Here is a 25,020-nt window from a genome sequence, read left to right on the forward strand (position 1 = left end):
TCTCCAAGGTCCCTTCCATCTCTGTTATTATTCTGTTATTATTCTGCCTGAGCAGGGGGTTGGACTAGAGGACCTCCAAGGTCCCTTCCATCTCTGTTATTATTCTGTTATTATTCTGCCTGAGCAGGGGGTTGGACTAGAGGACCTCCAAGGTCCCTTCCATCTCTGTTATGCTGTTAAGGTCTCAAACAGCCACAATAAAATTAAAATTAAATTCCAAGGAAGGAAGGGAGGAAGACAGGAAGAAGGGGAGGAGAGGGAGGAGAAAGGAATAGAGTGGAAGGGGAGAGAGGAAGGAAGGAATGGAGAAGAGGGGGAGGGAAGAAGAGGAGGGAGGGAGGGAAAGAAAAAAGGAATAGAAAAGAGAGGGATGGAGGGAACAGAGAAGGAAAAGGAGGAAAAGGGGGGAAGGAAAGGAAGGAAGAATAGAGAAGAGGGGGAGGGAAGTAATAGAGAATGGAGGTGGGGAGGGAGGAAAAGAAGAAAGAAATAGAGAAGAGAGGGACGAAGGGAACAGAGAAGGGGAAGGAGGAAAAAGAGGGAAGGAAGAATAGAGAAAAACAGAGATGGGAGGGAGGGGAGGTATAGAGAAGGGAGGGAGGGAGGGAGGGAAAGAAAAAAGGAATAGAAAAGAGAGGGATGGAGGGAACAGAGAAGGAAAAGGAGGAAAAGGGGGGAAGGAAAGGAAGGAAGAATAGAGAAGAGGGGGAGGGAAGTAATAGAGAAGGGAGGGAGGGAGAAAAAGAAGAAAGGAATAGAAAAGAGAGGGACGGAGGTAATAAAGAAGGGAAAGGAGGAAAAAGAGGGAAGAGAAAGGAAGGAAGAACAGAGACGGGAGGGAGGGAAGGAATGGAGAAGGGAGGGAGGGAAAGAAAGAAAGAAGAAAGCAATAGAGAGGGGACAGAGAAGGGAAAGAAGGAAAGAAAGAAAAAGAGAGGGAAGGGAAGGAATAGAGAAGAGAGAGCGAAAACAGAGAAGGGAGGGAGGGGGAAAAAGGAAGGAAGGAAAAAAAGAGACTCTGCTTTTCACACATCCACCGAGACCCCCGACCCTCCACAAACCCTCTGACTTGCGCCAGGACCCCTCCCCAATCTCCCCTCACCCCCTCACCCCCAAATCCAGCCTTCCCAACCAGCCAAGGACGCAGCGTCAACCTTCCCCTCCCCTTCCCCTCTTCTCGTCCCGGAGCCCCCTCCCCAAGGTCGACCCCTCCCACTCGCGGGCACACACACACACACACACACACACACACACACACACACACACACAACACACACAGAGAGACAGCGCTTCCAGCTGCTGCCAGCGCCCGCGGACTTCGGCTCCTCGGGAGGGAAGGGCGCCGCGCAGGGAGCCGAGCCAACGCCGGGCGGAGACCGGGGAAGGGCGGCCGGCAGGAAGTTCCCCTTCTCGGGCGGGCCCTGCAGCTGCAGCGCCGTTGCAATGCGAGGCGGAGGCGGCGGCAGCAGCAGCAGGAGGAAGAGGAGGCGGAGGAGGAAGAGGCGGCGGGTTGCAAAGGCTCAAGAGCCGCACGCTGCTGTTGCTGCGGCTCCGCACACCGAATGAGCCGCAAAACTGATCCGGAGCGCATCTTTCCAGCTCAGACGGAGAGAAAGACCCCCGGGGGGCGCTGATGCTGATGAGGCTTCGCAGGAGAGAAGGGGCGCTCATGCTGATGCTGCTCTGCGCGTCCTGGGGATGCCTGGGGGCAGGTGAGACGGGAGACCCCCTTCCCGAGGGGGTGGGAGGAGGGGGGGGATAGGTGCGCCCCCGACTGCGCAGGAGAGGAAAGGAGCAGCCTGCGCAAACAGCCCCCCCCCGGGTGGGATGCTGTGGATGGGGGCTGGAAGGGACTAAGGGCCATTGGAGGCACGGAATAGGGTCTGGGGTCGTGGGCAAAGCCTCTCCCCCCCCCCCTGAGATTTGCTGGGAGGCAGGAATAGGGGCGGGGGGGGGCTCGCTGGGGCAAAGAATCCCTCCCCAGTGACAGCTTGCTTGGAGACACAGAATAGGGTCTGGGGGGGATGGGGGGGCAAAGTTTCCCGCCCCATGCAACTTGCTTGGAGGCAGGGAATAGGGTCTTGGGGGGGGGGCATCTGGGGCAAGGTTGCCCCCACTATACAGCTCACTTGGAAGCGCATAGGGTCTGGGGGGCATCGGGGTCCTGGGCAGAGCCTTCCCCCCCCCCCCAAGTCTAGGCTGTGGGCAACGCCGAAGGACGGTGGTTCCATGCCTCTGAACATGTGTAGAGAGCACTGGGGTGGATAATAGAAATATTCCAAGCCAAATTCCGATGCCGTCCAAGCGGGTCGGACTACAACTCCCTCCGTCAAAAGAAATGGCTCCTTTGCGGATTTAAAAGAATTTGCTCTGTGCCAAAGGGCCTTCTTGTGTTTCTAGTCCTCAAGATTTGGCGAAAATCTCAGGGGTTGAATCCTAGCACCTACATCAGTGGCATTTGATGAAAAACATGCGGTTTGGGGAATTCTGGGAGTTGAAGTCCGCCCGTCTTAAAGCAGGTTGGCTGGGGAATTCTGGGAGTTGAAGTCCACCCCTCTTAAAGCAGGCTGGCTGGGGGATTCTGGGAGTTGAAGTCCACCCTTCTTAAAGCAGGCTGGCTGGGGGATTCTGGGAGTTGAAGTCCACCCCTCTTAAAGCAGGTTGGCTGGGGAATTCTGGGAGTTGAAGTCCACCCCTCTTAAAGCATGCTGACTGGGGAATTCTGGGAGTTGAAGTCCACCCATCTTAAAGCATGCTGGCTGGGGAATTCTGGGAGTTGAAGTCCACCCCTCTTAAAGCAGGCTGGCTGGGGAATTCTGGGAGTTGAAGCCCATCCCTCTTAAAGCAGGTTGGCTGTGGAATTCTGGGAGTTGAAGTCCACCCCTCTTAAAGCAGGCTGGCTGGGGAATTCTGGGAGTTGAAGCCCATCCCTCTTAAAGCAGGCTGGCTGGGGGATTCTGGGAGTTGAAGTCCACCCCTCTTAAAGCCTGCTGCCTGGGGAATTCTGGGAGTTGAAGTCCACCCCTCTTAAAGCAGGTTGGCTGGGGGATTCTGGGAGTTGAAGTCCACCCGTCTTAAAGCAGGTTGGCTGGGGGATTCTGGGAGTTGAAGTCCACCCGTCTTAAAGCAGGTTGGCTGGGGAATTCTGGGAGTTGAAGTCCACTCCTCTTAAAATCGTTCAGCCTGAGGGGAAAAAAAAATCTCCTGAAAATCAAAATTATTGCAGGGATTTACTTCTTTTGAGGGGACGGGGCACAGATTTGTACCTGCCCCCCCCCACATTGAGAGATTCCCCCCTTCCCCATGTGGAAACCCAACTTCTGGGGCCTAGGAGAAAGCCCCCTCCCCTTAAAAGAAGACACACACATACCCCCCCCCAATTAAAACCAACATTTCCCCCTTTTGCAGATGCTTCCGGCCCTCAGCCCGGGAACGAGGGTCCCCGTTGTTGGTGGATGGTGACCCCAAGAATCGTGCAGGCCGCTCGGCCGGTCGAGTGGCAGGAGGCCTCGTGGGTAAGGCACCCCGAAACAATTGGAGTAAATGTTGATATTTTGCTTCCAAGTTTTTAATTTGTTTTTATTCTCGTATCTGTAGTTACAGGTATACATTGACGAAGTTTTTGGTTCTATTTAACTTTTATCCCTTTGACAGGCTCGGTTTTTCCCTACGCAAAGTTAAAATGTTGTTTTTCTTATCGTCCCTTATGCCTATTTTGTATTATCACCACCTTGTTTTCTTTTCTTTTCACCTTCCCTCCCTTCTCTACTTCCTTCCTTCCCCTTTTCCCTTTCCTTCTTCCGTTTTAAGGACACATTCACATAATTCTTCTTGTTGTTGTTTACATTTGTCGTTCTTATACATTTGTTATTCCATTTAATAGATTATAATATATAGTTTGGGTTGTTTTATTTATCATCCCTTCTGCCTTATTTTCCCTTTCTTTTCTCCCTCCCTCCCTTCTCTAGTTTCTTCCTTCCTCCTCTCCATTCCCTTTACTTCTTCCTCTCTTCCTCTCCCCTACTCCTCTCTTCCTCTTCCCCCTCCTGCCCCCTCTCCTTCTCTTTCTATGCCTTCCTTCCTTCCTCTCCTTTCCTCTTTTTTCCTTCCCTCTCTTTTCCTCTCTTATCTTCCTCCTCTCTTCCTCTTCCTGCCCTCTCTCCTTTTCTTTCTATTCCTTCCCTCCTTCCTCTCCTTTCCTCTTTCTTCCTTCCCTCTTTTTTCCTCTCTTCTCTTTCCTCCTCTCTTCCCCCTCCTGCCCTCTCTCCTTTTCTTTCTATCCCTTCCCTTCTTCCTCTCCTTTCCTCCCTCTTCCTTCCCTCTCTTTTCCTCTCTTCTCTCCCCTCCTCTCTTCCTGCCCTCTCTCCTTTTCTTTCTATCCCTTCCCCCTTCCTCTCCTTCCCTCCCTCTTCCTTCCGTCTCTCTTCCCTCTCCTCCTCTCTTCCTCTTCCCCTTCCTGCCCTCTCTCCTTCTCTTTCTATTCCTTCCTCTCCTTTCCTCCCTCTTCCTTCCCTCTCTTTTCCTCTCTTCTCTCCCCTCCTCTCTTCCTGCCCTCTCTCCTTTTCTTTCTATCCCTTCCCCCTTCCTCTCCTTCCCTCCCTCTTCCTTCCGTCTCTCTTCCCTCTCCTCCTCTCTTCCTCTTCCCCTTCCTGCCCTCTTTCTATTCCTTCCTTCCTCTCCTTTCCTCACTCTTCCTTCTCTCCCCTTTCCTCTCTTCTCCTCTCCTCCTCTCTTCCTTTCCTCTCTTTTCCTCTCCTCCTCCCTTCCTTTCCCTTTCTGTTGTTTTGATTATCTCTTTTCAACGACGCTGTATTTTCCGGATGGTATTCCCGCAAACTCTGTTATAATTTTATGCTTATCCTTTCCTTCGTTATCCTTTTTTCTTCACTATCACGTCCTAACTATTTACCCCCCTCTAAATCTCATTCTTGAACATATATATTCATACTTTCTTTTTTATTCTCTCCCCCCCCTTTTTCCATTTAATACGTCTCGAGGGTTTTATATATATATATATATATCTTTTCTCTCGCTTTCTTTTCTAAATCCCTTTCTCTAACCAATCATAAAATCTTCCCCAGTGTCTTGAAGTACACCGATTTTTTGCGATTTTGGCAGACACGAGACAAGGCGTAAGAATCGCAAGCTGGTTTCGGCAGCTGGCCGGTTGAGCCGGTTAGATGGGCTCATCTGCTCTGCCTCGCTGTTCCCCCCCACCTTCTTCCCTATGGTGTGCCCCCCCCCTCACCCCGTGCCACGGATGTTCGGGAGTCTCCGAACCATTTCCGCCTATTACTGTAGGGCAGGAAAACCCTGGGTGGGGCAGGGAAGGGAATGTGGCAGATCGAGACCCCACCCCAAACTGACAAAAGGGCAGCTTCCCCCAGCCAGGCGTGCGGGAACCTCCCAAGCCCCCTGCTTCAAAAAATTGAGGGTGGGGGGGGGGGCGTCTCCCCTCCTTATTTCTCCCCCTCCCAATTCTCCTCTTCTCTTTTTTTTTAGGGTCCTGACCATTTCCCCACTCGGCTGCAACTTGCGTTAGAAGTGGAAGGGGAGGGTCTCCTTCTAGATTTGGCACAGAATCGGTGAGTGGGGGGGGGAGTTCCAGAGTCTGCGGTGACACGGTAGGGGTCTTCCACTTGGATTGAGGTCCCCCAAATCCTAGAGAGGGTCAGCCTGTCATTTCTAAAGCCGAAAGATAGATAGATAGATAGATGATAGATAGATAGATAGATAGATAGATAGATAGATAGATAGATAGATAGATAGATAGATAGATAGATAGATGATAGATAGAAAGAAATAGGTAGGTAGGTAGGTAGGTAGGTAGATGATAGATAGATAGATAGATAGATAGATAGATAGATAGATAGATAGATAGATAGAAATAGATAGATAGATAGGTAGATAGATGATAGATAGGTAGGTAGGTACCTATCTATCCGAGGTGGCGCAGTGGTTAAATGCAGCACTGCAGGCTACTTCAGCTGACTGCAGTTCAGCAGTTCAGCTGATCAAATCTCACCGGCTCAGGGTTGACTCAGCCTTCCATCCTTCCGAGGTGGGTAAAATGAGGACCCGGATTGTTCTTGGGGGCAATATGCTGACTCTGTAAACCGCTTAGAGAGGGCTGAAAGCCCTATGAAGTGGTATATAAGTCTAACTGCTATTGCTATTGCTAGGTAGGTAGATACATAGATGGTAGATAGGTATAGGTAGGTAGGTAGATGATTGATTGATAGGTAGGTAGGTAGGTAGGTAGGTAGGTAGATAGATAGATAGATAGATAGATAGATAGATAGATAGATAGATAGATATAGATATAGATATAATAGATATAGATATAATAGATATAGATATAATAGATTAGATAGATTAGATAGATAGATAGATAGATAGATAGATAGATAGATAGATAGATAGATAGATAGATAGATAGATAGATAGAAAGAAATAGATAGATGATAGATATAGATATAGGTATAGGTATAGGTATAGGTATAGGTAGATAGATAGATAGATAGATAGATAGATAGATAGATAGATAGATATAGAGATATAGAGATAGAGATAGAAATAGATATAATAGAGATAGATAGATAGATAGATATAGATATAGATATAATAGATATAGATATAATAGATATAGATATAATAGATTAGATAGATTAGATAGATAGATAGATAGATAGATAGATAGATAGATAGATAGATAGATAGATAGATAGATAGATAGATAGATAGATAGAAATAGATGATAGATATAGATATAGATATAGATATAGGTATAGATAGGTAGATAGATAGATAGATAGATAGATAGATAGATAGATATAGAGATATAGAGATAGAAATAGATATAATAGAGATAGATAGATAGATAGATATAGATATAGATATAATAGATATAGATATAGATATAGATATAGATATAATAGATTAGATAGATAGATAGATAGATAGATAGATAGATAGATAGATAGATAGATAGATAGATAGATGATAAATGATTAAATTGTACACCGAATCAAAGTTATTGGAGGTGTTTGAATGGGGAGACCTGTCCTAAGCCGGGGGGGTTGGGCTGGATGACCTCAAGGGACCCTCTGATCCTGGGGTTCTATATCCAAATATAAATTCAGATTCAGGTTTTTTTTTAAAAAGAAAAGCACAGAATCACTTCCTAAAAAGTGAGAGAAAGGCACCAATGCACCGGGGACGCTCCAGCCCTGAGCATTTTAACAGAGCTTCCATAGGCAGGAGCAGTCTGCCTTAAAACGCCGTGGAAAAAGAACCAGGCGTTTGAAGGAGAGAGAAAAGCAGGGTTTGAAATCAAACGGAAATAAGAACGGATCTGGAGCTGAGGAAAGACCCCAACATAGAAGGCTTGCCGTGACGGCATTTCCGTTCAATCTTGGCTTGTACTTCCTTCGCAGGGAACTGATGATGGGCAGCTCGGGGTTCGCCTACTATCTCCCGAACGGGACCAGAACGGTGCGTCCCGCCAACCCAGAGGTAAGACTCAGGTTTATTTTCTCCGGTTTTCTACGTATTCAGTGGAATGCAGCCGTCCAGAGGTAGACTGTTCCTGGAGCTGGAGGTTCCACTGGCTTGTCCTAACAGCCCCAAGGATGGTCTGATAGTTGAATTCATCCACAGTGGGTGTTTTCACATAAAATGCCCCATTGAGGTGGCTCAAAAAACTGGCATCTAAAGATGTGGGAGGTCACGGCTGACACCCCCCCTCCCCAGCTGCTTATTCTGTCGGGAGGGGTAGCTTTCAGCAGACCTGGGGGGGTTAAACCTTGGTTTATCCGCGCTCTCTGTCCTGCCTTGAACAAGCCGGGATTCCACCCGTTAAACTGTGGCTTGTTTTATCTTTTCTAACTTGCAAAAAAAAAAAAAAAGAAACGTTATGCTTCGTTTCAGCTGAATTAAGATTTAAGCTTTTTCTTCTGTTTTGGTTTATTTATTTATTTTGGATTTTTTATTTTAGAGCAACTGCTGTTATCGGGGTAGCATTCGAGGGTACCCCGACTCTTGGGCTCACATCTGCGTTTGTTCGGGTTTAAGGTAAGGAGGGGCAAAATTGGGGGAGAATGGAGCACTGCTCTGCTTTCACTTTCGCTTTCGCTTTCTCCTCCTTTCTCCATTTCCACTTTCATGTTATCCTTTCCTTCCCCTCCCTCACTTTTCCTTTCCCGTTCTCCTTTCTCTCCTCCTTGTTCATTCTCTCCTTTCGTTTTTTCCTTCCCTTGCCTTCCTCACCCTTCCCTTTTGCGTTCTTCCTCGATTCACTTTCATGCTATCCTTCCCTTCCCCTCCCTTTGCTTTCGCTTTCCCCTTCCTCCTTGTTCACTTTCACTTTCATTTTATCCTTCCCTTTTGCTTTCTCCTTCCTCTCCTCTGTGTTCACTTTCAGTTTATCCTTCCCCTCCCTTTGCTTTCACTTTCTCCTTCCTCCTGGTTCAGTTTCACTTTCATTTTCTCCTTCCCTCTCCCTTGGCTTTCACTTTCACTTTCCCCTTCCTCCTTGTTCAGTTTCACTTTCATTTTATCCTTCCCTTTCGCTTTTGCTTTCTCCTTCCTCTCCTCCATGCTCACTTTCATTTTATCCTTCCCCTCCCTTGGCTTTCACTTTCTCCTTCCTCCTGGCTCAGTTTCACTTTCACTTTCTCCTTCCCCTCCCTTTGCTTTCACCTTCTCCTTCCTCCTTGTTCAGTTTCACTTTCATTTTATCTTTCCCTTTCGCTTTCTCCTTCCTCTCCTCCGTGTTCACTTTCACTTTATCCTCCCCTCCCCTGGCTTTCACTTTCACTTTCCCCTTCCTCCTGGTTCAGTTTCACTTTCATTTTGCCCTTCCCCTTTCGCTTTCGCTTTCTCCTTCCTCTCCTCCATGCTCACTTTCACTTTATCCTCCCCCTCCCCTGGCTTTCACTTTCACTTTCTCCTTGACGTTCCGGAGGCCTTGGGGGGGAGGGGGGTCCCGCCTTTTCTTGATCTTCCAGGACTCCCTGAGGACGACCCTACTGCAAATCCCATCATCCCCCAACCAGGGGCTAACCTTAAAACCATCCCAAATAAACGCTTTAAGCCGTAATCCGTGCTCGGCAAGCTTAAAGCGGCGAGCTGCAATCGGATAATGTTTATTGATGTGGGCGGGGCGGGGGGGGGGAGAACAAAACAAACAACCGGAGGACCAAATTTGACAAAAAAAAATGCCGAAATTACCCACTCTGTCATACGGCACTTTTAAACACGGCTGTTCTCTCTCTCTTTGTTGTTGTTATTTTTTTGTGGGGGTGATCACCCAGTGGTCTCCTTACCGTCTCCCAGTTTAGAAGCTACAGCTTGGAGTCTACCCCAGATGGGCAGACAAAGGCCTACCGACTGGAGGGAATGAAGCCGGCTACTGGAGTTTGCACGCAGAGCAGACAGTTTCACCCACACCCGGAGTCAAAGAGGGCGCCGTCGCAACGGGTAAGGTGGAATTAAAATTTAAAATGTAAACTCCAGAGTAGAGATGGGAAGGCCTTTGGGGGGGGGGGAGAGGAGCCATAAAAGCAGGTGGGGGGGTGTTTCCCATCCCCCCTCCCCTATTTTTTTCTAAAACCATTTGGGGGGGGGAGACCCAGAAAAAATACTTTCCTTTTTCTGGTTTCCCCCCCCAAATTTTCCCCAATTTTTTCATAGGAATCTCTGGTCAAATCAGAGATTTTAAAAAAAAAGATTTTTCTGCCTGGGATCAAATTCTCTCCCTTCCCCTTTTGGCAGACAGCTGGTCCTTGACTTACGACCACAACCGAGCCCCCAAATTTCGGTGGCTAAGTGAGACAGTGCGTTCGGCTCCTTTTTACAACCTTTCCTTGCCACTGAATCGCTGCTAAGTAAGACACGCGTCGTTAAGCGGCCTCCCCATCTGTGTGGGGACGCTGCGTCCATCATGAGTTGCCGTGTGTCTGAAATTTTTAAGGATGCTGGAATGGTCGTACGTTCGTTTTTTCACTGCCGTCGTAACTTCGAATGGTCGCTAAGTAGAGGACTGCCTGTATTTAAACCTTAAAGACAGAAAAGGGAGTCTTTTTGAGCTGGAGTTTTGTTCGTTATTAATTTCCACCTGTATATTTGTCCGATGTTATCCGACGCGCCCGATTGGGTCTCGAACTCAGAACCTTGCCCTCCATCTTTCCTCCCAGGTAAAGCGAGAAGCAGAGACCGAACGTGGCTATGTGGAGCTGGTGATAGTGGCCGACCACGCCGAGGTGAGGATTGCCTTCCCCCTCCCCAATTTGCCCCCAGACCAGGGGGTGGGCTGCAAAAATATTTTACTACCTATTTTGTGGGCGTGGCCTGGCGGTCCTGTGACCGGGTGGGCGTGGCCAACTTGTAAAAATGTGGTGGGACTCACTGAACGACGCTCTTGCTTAGCAACCAAAATTTTGGGCTGAATTGTGGTTATAAGTTGTCTTTCTCTTTCTTTCTTTCTTTCTTTCTTTCTTTCTTTCTTTCTTTCTTTCTTTCTTTCTTTCTTTCCTTTCTTGTGTCTCTCCCTCTTTCTTTCTTTCTTTCTTTCCTTTCTTTTTCTTTCTTTCCTTGCTTACTTTCTTTTGTCTCTCTCTCTCTTTCTTTCTTTCCTTTCTTTCTTTCTTTTTTCTTCCTTTCCTTTCTTTCTTGTGTCTCTCCCTCTTTCTTTCCTTTCTTTTCCTTTCTTTCTTTTTTGTGTCTCTTTCTTTCCTTCCTTCTTTCTTTCTTTCTTTCTTTCTTTCCTTTGTGTCTCTCCCTCTTTCTTTCTTTCCTTTCTTTCTTTTTCTTTCTTTCTTTTTTGTCTTTCCCTCTTTCTTTCCTTTCTTTTTCTTTCTTTCCTTGCTTACTTTCTTTTGTCACTCTCTCTCTTTCTTTCTTTTCTTTCTTTCTTTCTTTCCATTCTTTCCTTTTTCTTCCTTTCCTTTCTTTCTTGTGTCTCTCCCTCTTTCTTTCCTTTCTTTTCCTTTCTTTCTTTTTTGTGTCTCTTTCTTTCCTTCCTTCCTTTCTTCCTTTATTTCTTTTTCTTTCTTTCCCTCAAGGAATCCCATAGATTTGGTTATGCCCCCCCACCCCAAAAACTCCCTTTCGATCCCACGCGTATCCCACTTCTGCCACCAATCGTTCTGTCTTTCAGTTCAAGCTGGATCCGAACCTCAACCGGACTCGAACGCGGATCCTGGAAATCGCCAGCCACATGGACGGGGTGAGCCATGATCCTGACATTCATTTTTTTCCCCCCTTGGCCTGAAACGCGATATTATTTCTGATAAGTGCCTGCCTAGTCTTTTCTTAAAAGCCTCCAGGGATGAAGCACCCACAACCTCTGGTGGCAAGCTGTTCCACTGATTAATTGTCCTCACTGTTTAGGAAGTTTCTCCTGAATTCCTGGCTGCTTCTCTCCTGGATGAGTTCCCATTCAAGGGGAGATTTAACCTAGAAATGAGGAGAAATTTCCCTTCCAATTCTGTGATTCTGCTATTCTTCCTCCCTCCCTCCCTTCCCTCTTCCCTCCCTCCCACCTTCCTTCCCTCTTCCCTGCCTTCCTTCCTTCCCTCTTTCCTCCTTTCTGCCTTCCTTCTTTCCTCCTTCCTTCCTTCCTTCCTTCCCTCCCTCTCTCCCACCTTCCTTCCCTCTTCCCTGCCTTCCTTCCTTCCCTCTTCCCTCCCTCCCGCCTTCCTTCCTTCCATTTCTCCCTCCCTCCTTCCCTCTTCCCTGCCTTCCTTCCCTCCCCCCTTCCTTCCTTCCCTCTTCCCTCCCTCCTTCCTTCCTTCCTTCCCTCTTCCCTCCCACGTTCCTTCCTTCCTTCTTCCCTGCCTTCCTTCCTTCCCTCTTCCCTCCTTTCCACCTTCCTTCTTTCCTCAATCCTTCCTTCCATTTCTCCCTCCTTTCCTCCCTCCCTCCCACCTTCCTTCCTTCCTTCCTTCTTCCTTCCTTCCATTTCTCTTTCCCTCCCTCCTTTCTTCCCTTTTCCCTTCCACCTGCCTTCCTCCCTCCTTCCCTTCCTTCCTCCCTCCCTCCCTTTCTCCCTCTCCCTCTCCATCACTGGAAGTTTTCAAGAAGAGACTGGGCAGCCATTTGTAAGAAATAATACAGGGACTCTTGCCCGAGCAGAGGGTTGGACTAGATGACCTCCAAGGGTGCCTTCCAACTCTGTTATTCTAAGCCAAGGGGAAACCCTCCATTCCATCTTACCTACCTCTGGATTTAGCGCCCCAATGGGAAAGGCCTGCCTGTGGAATCTAATCCGGAATGCAAGGAAGGAGGCTAAAACCAATTAAAAGGGGGTTTAAAATAATAATTATTATTATTATACATTATACAGCTGGTTCTCAACATACAACCGTTCCCCATTTGGTGTCCAAAATCCGATTATTGTTATTTTCCCCTTCCAGTTCTACAGGCTGCTGGGCCTGCGGGTGGCTCTCATCGGAGCCGAAGTCTGGAATATCGGCAATCGGGTGTCGACAAACGGAACCGCAAAAGAGATTCTCCGGCGGTTCCTGGAGTGGAGAGAGAAGGTTTTGCTCCCTCAGATTCCTCACGACAACGTTCAGCTCATTGTGTAAGTTGTCAGGTGCACGCAGCATCTTGGGGTCAGCAAGAGGACTAGCCACTTGGCTAGTGGCTTGGAGCCAAGGTGGCGCAGTGGTTAAATGCAGCACTGCAGGCTACTGCTAGATCAGCAGGTCAGCGGTTCAAATCTCACCGGCTCAGGGTTGACTCAGCCTTCCATCCTTCCGAGGTGGGTAAAATGAGGACCCAGATTGTTGGGGGCAATATGCTGACTCTCTGTAAACCGCTTAGAGAGGCCTGAAAGGCCTATGAAGTGGTATATAAGTCTACTGCTATTGCTATTTTTAAAATATAAATATGTATGTATGTATGTGTGTGTGTATATATATATATGTATATATGTGTATATATATATATTTAATTAACTGAGTGCAAAGAGAGGAGGGGGAGGGAAGGAAGGAGGAAGGAATTAAGGAAAGGAAGGAAGGAGGGAAAAAAGAAAGAGAAAGAGAAGAGAGAAAGGAAAAGGAGGATGGCAAGAAAGAGAGAGAGAGAAAAGAAAAAGAGAGAGAAGAAAAGGAGAGAAAGACGGAAGGAAGTAACAGAAGGAAAGAGGGTGGAAGAAAGAGAAAGAGAGGAGAGAAAGGAAAAGGCGGATGGCAAGAAAGAGAGAGAGAGAGAAAAGAAAAAGAGAGAGAAGAAAAGGAGAGAAAGAGGGAAGGAAGTAACAGAAGGAAGGAGGGTGGAAGAAAGAGAAAGAGAGGAGAGAAAGGAAAAAGGCGGATGGCAAGAAAGAGAGAGAAAAGAAAAAGAGAGAAGAAAAGGAGAGAAAGACGGAAGGAAGTAACAGAAGGAAGGAGGGTGGAAGAAAGAGAAAGAGAGGAGAGAAAGGAAAAGGCGGATGGCAAGAAAGAGAGAGAGAGAAAAGAAAAAGAGAGAGAAGAAAAGGAGAGAAGAGGGAAGTAAAAGAAAGGAGGGTGGAAGAAAGAGAAAGAGAAGAGAGAAAGGAAAAGGAGGATGGCAAGAAAGAGAGAGAGAAAGGAAAGAGAGAGAGAAGAAGAAGAAAAGAGAAAGAGAGAAGGAAGTAACAGAAGGAAGGAGGATGGAAGAAAGAGAAAGAGAGAGAGAAAGGAAAAGGAGGATGGCAAGAAAGAGAGAGAGAGAAAGGAAAGAGAGTGAGAAGAACAGGAGAGAAAGAGAGAAGGAAGTAACAGAAGGAAGGAGGGTGGAAGAAAGGAAGGATGGAAGGGAAGAAGGAAGAAGAAAAAGAGAGAGGAGGAAGAGGGGGAGAAAAAGGGACGGAAAGAAAGTGAAAGAAAGAAAGAAAATTTTATTTGATTTATTTTTGCATTTATTCGTGCAAACTTTCCCGGTTTCCTTTTCGGCCATAGTGGTCCTCCGTTTCCCGCCGGCGTCATTGGCGCATCGACCCAAGGATCGGTCTGTTCTAAACGCTCCGGGGGGGTCAGCATGGTGAGTCAAAGGGGCTTCTCGGAGCCCGGGGGGGAAATGGGGCTTGGAAAAACATCCACAAGGGGCCAATTTTTTACTCCCTCCGGCTGCTTACTCCGGAGCGACCTCGACAAGACGCTGAACTTGTCGGTTAGAAAGGTCGGCTGTTCGACGGTTCGAATCCCTAGCGCCGTGTAACGGAGTGAGCTCCCGTGACTTGTCCCAGCTTCTGCCAACCTAGCCGTTCGAAAGCACGTAAAAAATGCGAGTAGAAAAATAGGAACCACCTTTGGTGGGAAGGGAACAGCGTTCCATGCGCCTTCGGCGTTGAGTCGTGCCGGCCACATGACCACAGAGACGTCTTCGGACAGCGCTGGCTCTTCGGCTTTGAAACAGAGATGAGCATCGCCCCCTAGAGTCGGGAACGACTAGCACGCATGTGCGAGGGGAACCTTTACGTAACTTAATGCTTCTTTCCCTTTCAATAAATCTGGTTAAAGAAAACTCCGAAAATCTTTGCTTTCGGAATACAGATAATTCTCAACGTACAACCATTCCTTTCAGCATCCATTCCAAGCGACAGGCACTTAAAAAGGGGTGGGTGGGTTACGACCAATCCTCACACTTGTGACCATCGCAAGATTCCCCCGAGGGTCAGGTGATTAAAATTTGATGACCGGCACAAATTGATGACAGTTAAAGCATCCCAGGATGATGCGACGGCCACTTACATTTAAACGTACTTACATTAAGTGGCTTCTGAATGATGACTGCGTGGCCATGAGAAGGCAGCGATGGTCGTAAGAGTGAGGACCAGCCCGCAAGTCACTTATTTTAACGTCGAATGGTTGCTAAACGAATCGTCATAAGTCAGGGCCTTTGGAAACGTATTGTTTTTATGACGTTGGAGGTGCACAATTCCCTTTTTCCCGAATCCTGGTTTGTTTTTTCCCTCCCAGGGCCATTCCGTTAGCTCTTTAATCATGGCTTCCACTCTTTCACACCAACTGGGCCACAATCTCGGTCTCGCCCACGACACCGACGGCTGCGGCTGCAACACTTCCACCCGTCCCCAGAGCCGGAAGTGCATTATGGAACCACCAACAGGGTGAGAGCACTACTCCCTTCGGACTCCCGAAGTGGGCTTCCGTTTTTCTACTTTGTTTTCAGGAAGCTGGGGATTTTATTTAGGAGGGATTTGAAACTTTCTGGAGGGTTGGAAATGAAAAACGGAATAATTGTTATTATTGAAAGAGTTGAAAGGGAGGGAGGGAGGGAGGGAGGAAGGAAGGAAGGAAGGAAGGAAGGAAGGAAGGAAAAGAAATTTAGAGAAAGAAAGAAGAAATAAAGGAAAGAAAAAAGAGAAAAAGAGAAATTTAGAGAAGGAAGGAAGGCAGGAAGGATAATAGAATATTAGAGCTGGAAGGGACCTTGGAGGTCTTCTAATACAACAGGAAGGAAGGAAGGAAGGAAGGAAGGAAGGAAGGAAGGAAGGAAGGAAGGAAGGAAGGAAGGAAAGGAAGCAAGCAAGGAAGGAAGGAAGGAAGGAAGGAAGGATTTGGAAGGGACCTTGGAGGTCTTCTAGTCCAACCCCCTGCTTCGGCAGGAAACCCTACACCACTTCAGACAAATGGATAATCCAACATCTTCTTTAAAACGTCCAGTTATGGAGCAGTCACAATTTCTGGTGGCAAGCGGTTCCACTGGTTAATTGTTCTCACTATTAGGGTGTTTCTCCTTCATTCCAGCTTGCTTCTCTCCTTGGTTAGTTTCCATCTGTTGCTTCTCATCTTGGCTTCAGGGGCTTTGGAGAATAGGTGGACCTAGGGGGTTGGACTAGAAGACCTCCAAGGTCCCTTCCAGCTCTGTTATTCTGTTATCCTTCTTTCCTTCCTTCCTTCCTTCCTTCCTTCCTTCCTTCCTTCCTTCCTTCCTTCCCTCCCTCCCTCCCTCCCTCCCTCCCTCCCTCCCTCCCTCCCTTCTTCCTTCTGTATTCTAAGCAGGGGGTTGGACTAGAAGACCTCCAAGGTCCCTTCCAGCTCTGTTATTCTGTTATCCTTCCTTCCCTCCCTCCCTCCCTCCCTCCCTCCCTCCCTCCCTCCTTCTGTATTCTGAGCAGAGGATTGGACTAGAAGACCTCCAAGGTCCCTTCCAGCTCTGTTATTCTGTTATCCTTCCTTCCTTCCTTCTCTCCCTCCCTCCCTCCTTCCCTCCTTCCTTCTGTCTTCTGAGCAGGAGGCTGGACTAGAAGACCTCCAAGGTCCCTTCTAACTCTTGTTAGTCTGTCATTCTGATTTCCCACAACCTTTTAAGTCAGGCTTGTCCCCAAAACCCTTCCTTTCTTTCCTTCATTAGGATTATGCCCGGCTTGAGCTTCAGCACCTGCAGCCAACAGCGCTTCCAAGAAATCCTCCGGAGCAACCAAGTCGGGTGCCTCCTCGACCAGCCCGAACCAGCCCGCTTGGTGAAATCCCGTTGCGGCAACCTCTTGGTAGAATCCGATGAACAGTGTGATTGCGGCCTCTTTTTGGTAAGAGGGAACCAGAGACCACAACCTCTTCCTCACTTCGGGGCTAACAAAGTTCCATTTTTCCCACCCACCACGAGCATAGAGTCCAGAAATGGTTTCCAAAACTAATTCCATTCTTTTCTTTAATCCAAGCAGTCGATTTAATCCAATTATTATTATTATTATTATACTACAATTGTATCACAGCGGCCAGTTGTTTCGCCGGATTTGGCATTGGTTACTAGTCGGGCCCCCACCCAGGGGCCTAGGACGTCGTAACGTATTTTCGTAATATGCGTGCAGATCCAAGCAGTGCGGCTTTTTGCATTTGACTGATGGTGATTTTGTCAATTTTTAACTGTTTTAAATGTAATTCCAGTGCTTTTGGAATAGCCCCCCGTGTGCCAATTACCACTGGAATTACCACGGCTGGTTTGTGCCATAGTCGTTGAATTTCGATTTTTAAGTCCTGGTATTTCGCGATTTTTTTCCTGTTCCTTCTCGGCGACCCTGCTATCACCGGGTATTGCGATGTCTATGATTGTGACCTTGTTTTTTCTCAACCAGTGTGATGTCTGGTGTATTATGCGCCAGTATTTTGTCGGTTTGTATACGGAAATCCCACAAGATCTTGACCATCTGATTTTCGGCGACTTTTTCAGGCTGATGTTCCCACCAGTTTGTTGCTGTTTTAATATTATAATTTTTGCACAAATTCCAATGGATCATTTGTGCTACTGAATTGTGCCGCAATTTATAATCAGTCTGCATGATTTTTTTACAGCAGCTGAGGATGTGATCAACAGTTTCGTCAGCTTCTTTGCAAAGTCTGCATTTGGCATCATCAGAGGATTTTTCAATTTTGGCCTTAATGGCATTTGTGCGGATAGCTTGTTCTTGCGCAGCCAGGATTAGTGACTCTGTTTCTTTCTTTAATGTACCTGTTGTTAACCATAACCAAGTTTGTTCACTGTCCACTTTATCTTTTATTTTTTCCAGAAATTGGCCATGCAGTGCTTTGTTCTGCCAACTCTCCATTCTTGATTTTATCAATTATTATGAATTATTATTATTATTATTATTATTATTATTATTATTATTATTATTATTATTTCCCCTTTGTGGCGGAGCTGCTCTCGCCTCACAATCTGGAGGCTATGAGTTCAATTCTCGGTAGAGGCACATATTTCTTTCTCTCTCGGCACAATGATAATATATCTGCTGGGTGGGGGAAAACTCCTCTCTGGCAACAGGAAGGGCATCTGGTCAGTAAGCTCCATTTTAGTTGCCCAGATTCCAACCCACAAGGGATTATATGGGGGCCTCCTCCTCCTCCTCCTCCTCCTCCTCCTCCTCCTCGTTGTTATTATTATTAAGAGCCGAGGTGGCGCAGTGGTTAGGGTGCAGTACTGCAGGCCACTTCCGCTGACTGTTATCTGCAGTTCGGCGGTTCGAATCTCACCGGCTCAAGGTTGACTCAGCCTTCCATCCTTCCGAGGTGGGTGAAATGAGGACCCGGAGTGTTGTTGGGGGCGATATGCCGACTCTGTAAACCGCTTAGAGAAGGCTGAAAGCCCTATGAAGCGGTATATAAGTCTAACTGCTATTATTATTTCCCCTTTCCATTTTTTTCCTTCCTTCCCTCGCCAGGAGTGTAATGATCCTTGTTGCAATGCCACCACTTGCCAATTGATGCCAGGAGCCCAATGTGCCACCGGGCAATCTTGCTGTCACCAATGCAAGGTAAGGTGCCCCCCCCAAAAAAATGCGGGGGGGGGAGCGGGGAACCCCTTCCTTCATCCTGAGCCCCTTTGAGATGCAAATTGGGATTCTGCCAGGAATGAATTTGGATCGCGTGACCGTGGGAAAACGGTCCTTTTTTTTTCAGTGCTGTTGTCAGTTTTGGACGGTCACAAAGTGAACCGTCGTTAAGTCGAGGACTACCTGCGTTGGTAATTCCCTCCCCCCCCTCCTTCTGTTTCCCCCTCGTGTAGCTACGCAGTGCCGGACATACGTGCCGTCCAGTCCAGAGCGAATGCGATCTGCCCGAATTCTGCGACGGGACTTCCCCACTCTGCCCGGCAAACTTCTACAAGCAGGATGGCATCGTGTGCGAAGGCGGGAAGGCGGTGTGCCACAGGGGCTTCTGCCCCACATACTTAAGCCAGTGCCAAGCCCGTTGGGGTCCCGGTAAGATGAGGTTCGATCCCGCCTGCGTAGAATACAGGCCGTCCTCAAAAGTACGACCGCCATTGGAAGCCTTGTTCCGATTCTGGAAATGACATCAGAATCCCACCCAGTTGAAAGTTCGTGATCTTGTCCCCACACCCACAAATCCATCACATGGTCCAATCTTCTTCTTCCACGCTGGTGTCACCACCCAGCCGCTTCCGGTCAGGTGTAAAAGTGAGGAGACAAAAGACGACCTTGCCTTCTAGTAAAGAATGACAACAATACATTCCACAATCCTACTCCTGTCTATTCCCACCTCCCATCAACTCTACTAAGGAAACCGCATAATGAAATAAGAGAAAGTGTGGCAGGCCAAATTTCTAGAAGGAATATAATTGTTTTATTTACCCCGATTCATTTGATGACACTTTATCCTACCTTAGTTGAGGTGCCCAGCTTTTGAGCCCTGTAGCTGGATGGCATTTATTCGCTTTTGTTCCCTTTTTTTAATGTTCATTTCCCCCCTCTCCCAAGATGCAGTTCCCACGTCGGAGGGCTGCGTGGCATCCTTAAATCAGAGGGGAGATGCCCGGGGCAACTGTGGGCAGAATCCTGACGGATCCTACATTTCCTGCGCCAAGAGGTAAGCACCATCTCTGCTCCCCACAATTCTTTTCCCCCCGCACGGTGAAAGTTAATTAACTACAGCTAGAATAGCATTTGCCCAATGCTGGAAACAAAATAATTACCCCCTCGGACGAATTAGTGATTAAAAAAAACTTTGGAATGTGCAGAGATGGATAAATTAACACTGAAATTAAAAGATAAAAGAAGAGTCGGAATATTGTGAAATTTGGAACAATGGGTACAAATGGCTGCAAAACAAGAATAACATTAATTAAGCCAAAAAAACAATATAGATATATAAATATATATAGAACTGTGTATAAAGGTGTGTAAATATAGAAGCGAAATATTATATACATGTACAGGTATGAGGACATAACAATGTTGATGTAATGACTGTAAGGTGTTGTAGAAGGGGAAAAATAATTTAAAAAATCTGCGAAGAAAGTTAATTTTAAAAAATATATAGTTTAAAGATCAGAACGCCGTACGGCATCACTGAAATCTCTGAGTCACATCTAGATTTACCCTAAATCGTCTGTTTAGTGACCGTTGGATGTTGCAACGGCGCTGAAAATAGGGGACGGTTTCACACCCCGTGTTCCCGTGATCCAAATTCCAGCGCTCGTCTTTATGACGATCGCAGCATCCCGTTTTTTGCGACCTCAGACGAGCCAAGTCAGGATTCGCTTAACGGCCGCGTGACGGCCTTAGCAGTGATTCACTTAACAGCAGTGACAGGGGAGGTGGTAAAACGGGGAAAAGCCTGGTGAAGAACTGCTTCGCTGAGCAGCGGAAATTCTGGGCTCCGCCGCGGCCGTCAGCCGAGTCGGTAAATCAATAGCGCACGGAGTGGCATGGATTTTATTACGTCTGCGGCAAATCTGCGGAAAAATGTCACAAAATAGTAAAAGCCGCGGCAATTAAAACTCTCAAAGTAAGGTGGAATGTTGGCGGGAACGCAGGTTTTGAAGTGGGCGGGGCCTGGCCTCTTTTTAAAATGAAATTTAAAAAAAACTGAGGACTAGAAACATGAAGGGACCCGAGCAGAAATGACCTCCCGTCTCTTCCCCCACAGTGACGTCCGGTGTGGTCAGCTGCAGTGCGAGAAAAAACACAACGGGACCGTTAGAACATCCAACTGCCTCCGGGATGCTCTGAGGGTCGTCGTGGAAACCGACGTGGTCGAGGAAACCTGGGCGTTAACCGGGACAAATTGCGGTCCTAACAAAGTGAGTGAGGCTCAGGTGGATTTTTGTGGCCAAGAGGTGTTTTTTTATGGGGGGGTGGTGTCAGCGAGAATTGCTTCCCTGCCTTAATAAAAGGACACACACACACCCCGCACGAAGTCCTCAAATTACGACCCCCATTGGAACGTCGGTCTCTAAGTGAAAACAGGAGTTAAGTCGAGTTTTCCACACATCCCCCCCAATTTTATGACCTTTTTTGCGCCGTTGTTAAACAAATCCAGCTTCCCCTGTTGAATGGGGATTCTACAACCATCGTAAATTCGTTTTACGGTTGTCAAAATGCCTGAATTTTAATCCCTTGACTGTTTGTGTGTGTTGGGGGGAAATCCTTCCCTGGTCATAAGTGCGAGGACTCTCCCTAAGTCCCTTTTTCAGCACCTCCGTAACTTCCAACGGTCGTTAAACGAATGGTCGTAAGTTGAAGACTACCCATGTTCTTTTTCCCAGGTTTGTATCAACCAGCGATGCCAGGACATTTCCTCGCTAAAATTACCCCTATGCCAGTGCAACGGACGAGGGGTAAGTGATTATATATACTGTATATAAGTGGGGGGAAAATATATATATATATATATATATTTTCTCCCACTTCTGCCTTTCTCAAAAACTGTTTTTCCAGTTGAGGACTAGAAACTTGCGAAAAAAGGGAGAAGCAGGGGTGGGGGAGTATGGGAGACCTGCCTCGTGACCCAAACACTTATCTAAAGTAACCAATAATCAGTTCAGGGAAGAGCAATTTACAAAAGAGTGGAGGGCTGAAAACTGAGGACTAGAAACTTGAAAAGGGGGGGGGGAATCAAGAAAGGAGACCTAAACTAGGAGACTGGGAGTTTTAGCGTTAGGTGTGAAAGGTGGCTGGGTGTCTATGAGCCTGTCCCTCCCCCCCCCTCTCTCTCTCTGTTTCGCTCTCTTTCTCCCTCTCTCTCTCTTTCTCTCTGTTTCGCTCTCTCTCTCTCTCTCCCTCTCTCTCTCCCTTTCTCTCTCTCTCTGTTTCGCTCTCTCTCTCTCTGTTTCTCTCTCTGTTTCTCTCTCTCTCTCTCTCTGTTTCTCTCTGTCTCTCTCTGGCTAAAACACTGGCTAATTTTCTCTCTTGTCCCAACTACTTTTGTGCAAAAAGTTTCTAGTCCTCAACAAAAAGTATTGAGGACTAGAAACTTGCGAGAAAGGGAGAAGCGGGGCGGGGAGTATGGGAGACCCAAACACTTATCTAAAGTAACCAATAATTGGTTCAGGGAAGAGCAATTTACAAGAGAGTGGAGGGCTGAAAACTGAGGACTAGAAGCTTGAAAGGGGGGGGAAATCAGGCTGGCAGGGCACCCCTCGACGTGAGTGACATTGAGTTGGCCACGCCCACCCAGTCACATGACCACCTTGCCACGCCCACCCAGCCGGTCCTTAGGCAGATCGTATTGGGGGTCCGTGGGATTTAAAGTGATGAATTTGGTGGCCCCTGATCGAAGACTTCTCTTTTCAACCGGCAGCTTTGCAACAACAAAGGGCACTGCCATTGTGAGCCGGGGTGGGCGCCGCCCCACTGCCAGGCGGGGGGCCTTGGGGGCAGTGTGGACAGTGGGCCCCCCGCCCCAGGGGAAGGTAAGTCGAGGGAGAGTGGGCGCAGTGCGTTTGCAAATACATCAAATGCACGGATACACTTATTAAGGATTGTGGATTGTAGATGCCTCCACACCTGGATTGCAAAACCCAAGTTTTCGTGGCTGGCAACTTGTTCCTGCGTGTAGATGTAGATTAGATAGATGAGAGATAGAAGAGATAGATAGATAGATAGATAGATAGATAGATAGATAGATAGATAGATAGATAGATAGATAGATAGATGATAGATAGATAGATAGATAGATAGATAGATAGATAGATAGATAGATACGGTAGATATAGATTAGATAGATAAGAGAGATATGGATGGATGGATGGATGGATGGATGGATAGATAGATAGATAGATAGATAGATAGATAGATAGATACGGTAGATATAGATTAGAGATAGATTAGATTAATAAGAAAGAAAGGAAGAAACATAGAGATGATAGATAGATAGATAGATAGATAGATAGATAGATAGATACGGTAGATATAGATTAGATAGATAAGAGAGATATAGATGGATGGATGGATGGATAGATAGATAGATAGATAGATAGATAGATAGATAGATAGATAGATACGGTAGATATAGATTAGAGATAGATTAGATTAATAAGAAAGAAAGGAAGAAACATAGAGATGATAGATAGATAGATAGATAGATAGATAGATAGATAGATAGATAGATAGATAGATATGGTAGATATAGATTAGATAGATAAGAGAGATATAGATGGATGGATGGATGGATGGATAGATAGATAGATAGATAGATAGATAGATAGATAGATAGATAGATAGATAGATACGGTAGATATAGATTAGAGATAGATAGATTAGATTAATAAGAAAGAAAGGAAGAAACATAGAGATGATAGATAGATAGATGGATGGATGGATGGATGGATAGATAGATAGATAGATAGATAGATAGATAGATAGATAGATAGATAGATAGATAGATAGATGATAGATAGATAGATATGGTAGATATAGATTAGATAGATAAGAGAGATATAGATGGATGGATGGATGGATAGATAGATAGATAGATAGATAGATAGATAGATAGATAGATAGATAGATAGATACGGTAGATATAGATTAGAGATAGATAGATTAGATTAATAAGAAAGAAAGGAAGAAACATAGAGATGATAGATAGATAGATGGATGGATGGATGGATGGATGGATAGATAGATAGATAGATAGATAGATAGATAGACAGACAGACAGACAGACAGATGATAGGTGGATGGATGGATGGATAAATGGACAGATAAGAGGGACAGACGGACATAGAGTGAGATGTATGGGTGGGTGGGTGGATAGATAGATATCAGTGGACTGATAGACAGAAGATAGCTAGATAGATAAAGACAGAGAGACAGAGGGATCATGGGTGGATAGTGGATAGATGGGTGAGAAAGAGAGAGAAGATAGATAGATAGATAGATAGATAGATAGATAGATAGATAGATAGATAGATAGATAGATAGATAGACAGACAGACAGACAGACAGACAGACAGACAATGCTGGTTTGTATACATGGCAACCCAGGGCTAAATTTCCCCTCCCCATCCCCCACCCCGAAAAGCAAAAGTTAGATCCAAACTCACCACAATCAGCCAACGCCCCCCACGCAAATCCTTGCCCTTCGCCATCCTCCTGGCTTCTCAACGCCTTCCCCCTCCCCAGCTCCGATGCCGTCTCTTTCCAATTTCCCCCCAGGGTTTCCTCTCCCTAAACGTAACCCCTCAACGTAGCCCTTCGACCCCGCGAACTCTCCCTCCCAGCGCGGGAAAATCGGGGAAACGGGATTTCCCTCCCCTGCGCCTCTCCTTTTCAGAAACGCATCTTTTCCCCGGGCGGGGTGGGGTTGTTACAGGGCACCACAAGGCTTCTTTTGTGTGGTGATGCCCGGCTGCCCCCCCCCCTTCCCGGCGTTCGGCATGCGCCGTTCAGCCTTGGCAGGGGAGATAACACTCGGTGGCTTTGTCCCTTTACAGCCAGCCGGGCGACCTCGACGGCGCTGGTGGTGACCGCACTCCTCCTGGCGGGGTTGCTGGTTGTGGGTCTGTGTTGTGCCAAGCGCCTGGGTGTCCACAAGCGTCTCTGCCAGTTTGGGAAGGGCACCAGTTGTCAGTACAGGTAAGCCCCCTTCTTCCTCCTCTTCCTCGCCCCCCCCCGCCGCTCCAACACCACCACGCCAACTTGGTTTAACTTTCCCGAACAGATCGGAGTGGTTTTAATTTATTTTCGGAAAGCGTACTGGCTTGGTATCCGACGACTCGAGTCAGCTTCGTACTGTAAAATATTAAAGCAGGGGGGAGGAAAAAATATTGAGAACGTTGTCGGAGTTGGAAGGGACCTTGGAGGTCCTCTAGTCCAGCCCCCTGCTCAGGCAGGAGCCCCCAGGCCATTCCAGACAAAGGGCTGTCAAATATCCTCTTGAAAACCTACAGTGATGGAGAAGGAAGGAAGGAGTAGAGAGAGGGAGGGAGGGAAGGAATAGAAAGAGGGAGGGGGGAAAGAAGGATGAGAGAGGGAGGAAGGGAAGGAAGGAATAGAAAGGGAAGGAGGGGGGAAGGAAGGAAGGATGAGAGAGGAAGGAAGGGAAGGAAGGAATAGAAAAAGGGAGGGGGAAGGAAGGATGGATGAGAGGAAGGAAGGGAAGGAAGGAATAGAAAGAGGGACGGGGGAAAGGAAGGAAGGATGAGAGAGGGAGGAAGGGAAGGAAGGAATAGAAAAAGGGAGGGGGGAAGGAAGGATGAGAGAGGGAGGAAGGGAAGGAAGGAATAGAAAGAGGGAAGGAGGAAGGAAGGACAAGAGAGGGAGGAAGGGAAGGAAGGAATAGAAAGAGGGAA

General features: G+C 47.1%; 1 protein-coding gene across 1 annotated transcript in view; it reads left to right on the forward strand.

Moving 5' to 3' along the window:
* Positions 1-3,410: 3,410 nt before the first annotated feature.
* The window catches only part of ADAM15 (ADAM metallopeptidase domain 15), a gene marked incomplete in the record, with an annotated part of 36,943 nt that continues 15,333 nt past the window's right edge, over positions 3,411-25,020 (forward strand). Inside the window, 18 exon segments of the mRNA XM_087705117.1 lie at positions 3,411-3,515; positions 5,503-5,585; positions 7,437-7,515; positions 7,997-8,073; positions 9,315-9,480; positions 10,197-10,262; positions 11,159-11,227; positions 12,417-12,586; positions 13,929-14,010; positions 14,949-15,097; positions 16,345-16,519; positions 18,149-18,241; positions 18,493-18,688; positions 19,205-19,313; positions 20,376-20,529; positions 20,995-21,066; positions 22,029-22,140; positions 24,163-24,304. Coding sequence (XP_087561243.1) covers positions 3,456-3,515; positions 5,503-5,585; positions 7,437-7,515; positions 7,997-8,073; positions 9,315-9,480; positions 10,197-10,262; positions 11,159-11,227; positions 12,417-12,586; positions 13,929-14,010; positions 14,949-15,097; positions 16,345-16,519; positions 18,149-18,241; positions 18,493-18,688; positions 19,205-19,313; positions 20,376-20,529; positions 20,995-21,066; positions 22,029-22,140; positions 24,163-24,304 — 2,054 coding nt within the window.

This window comes from Thamnophis sirtalis, unplaced genomic scaffold, assembly GCF_051295495.1.
Source record: "Thamnophis sirtalis isolate CommonGarterSnake01/CBP01778 unplaced genomic scaffold, rThaSir2_p1.2 scaffold_2, whole genome shotgun sequence".
NCBI classification, from domain to species: Eukaryota; Metazoa; Chordata; class Lepidosauria; order Squamata; family Natricidae; genus Thamnophis; species Thamnophis sirtalis.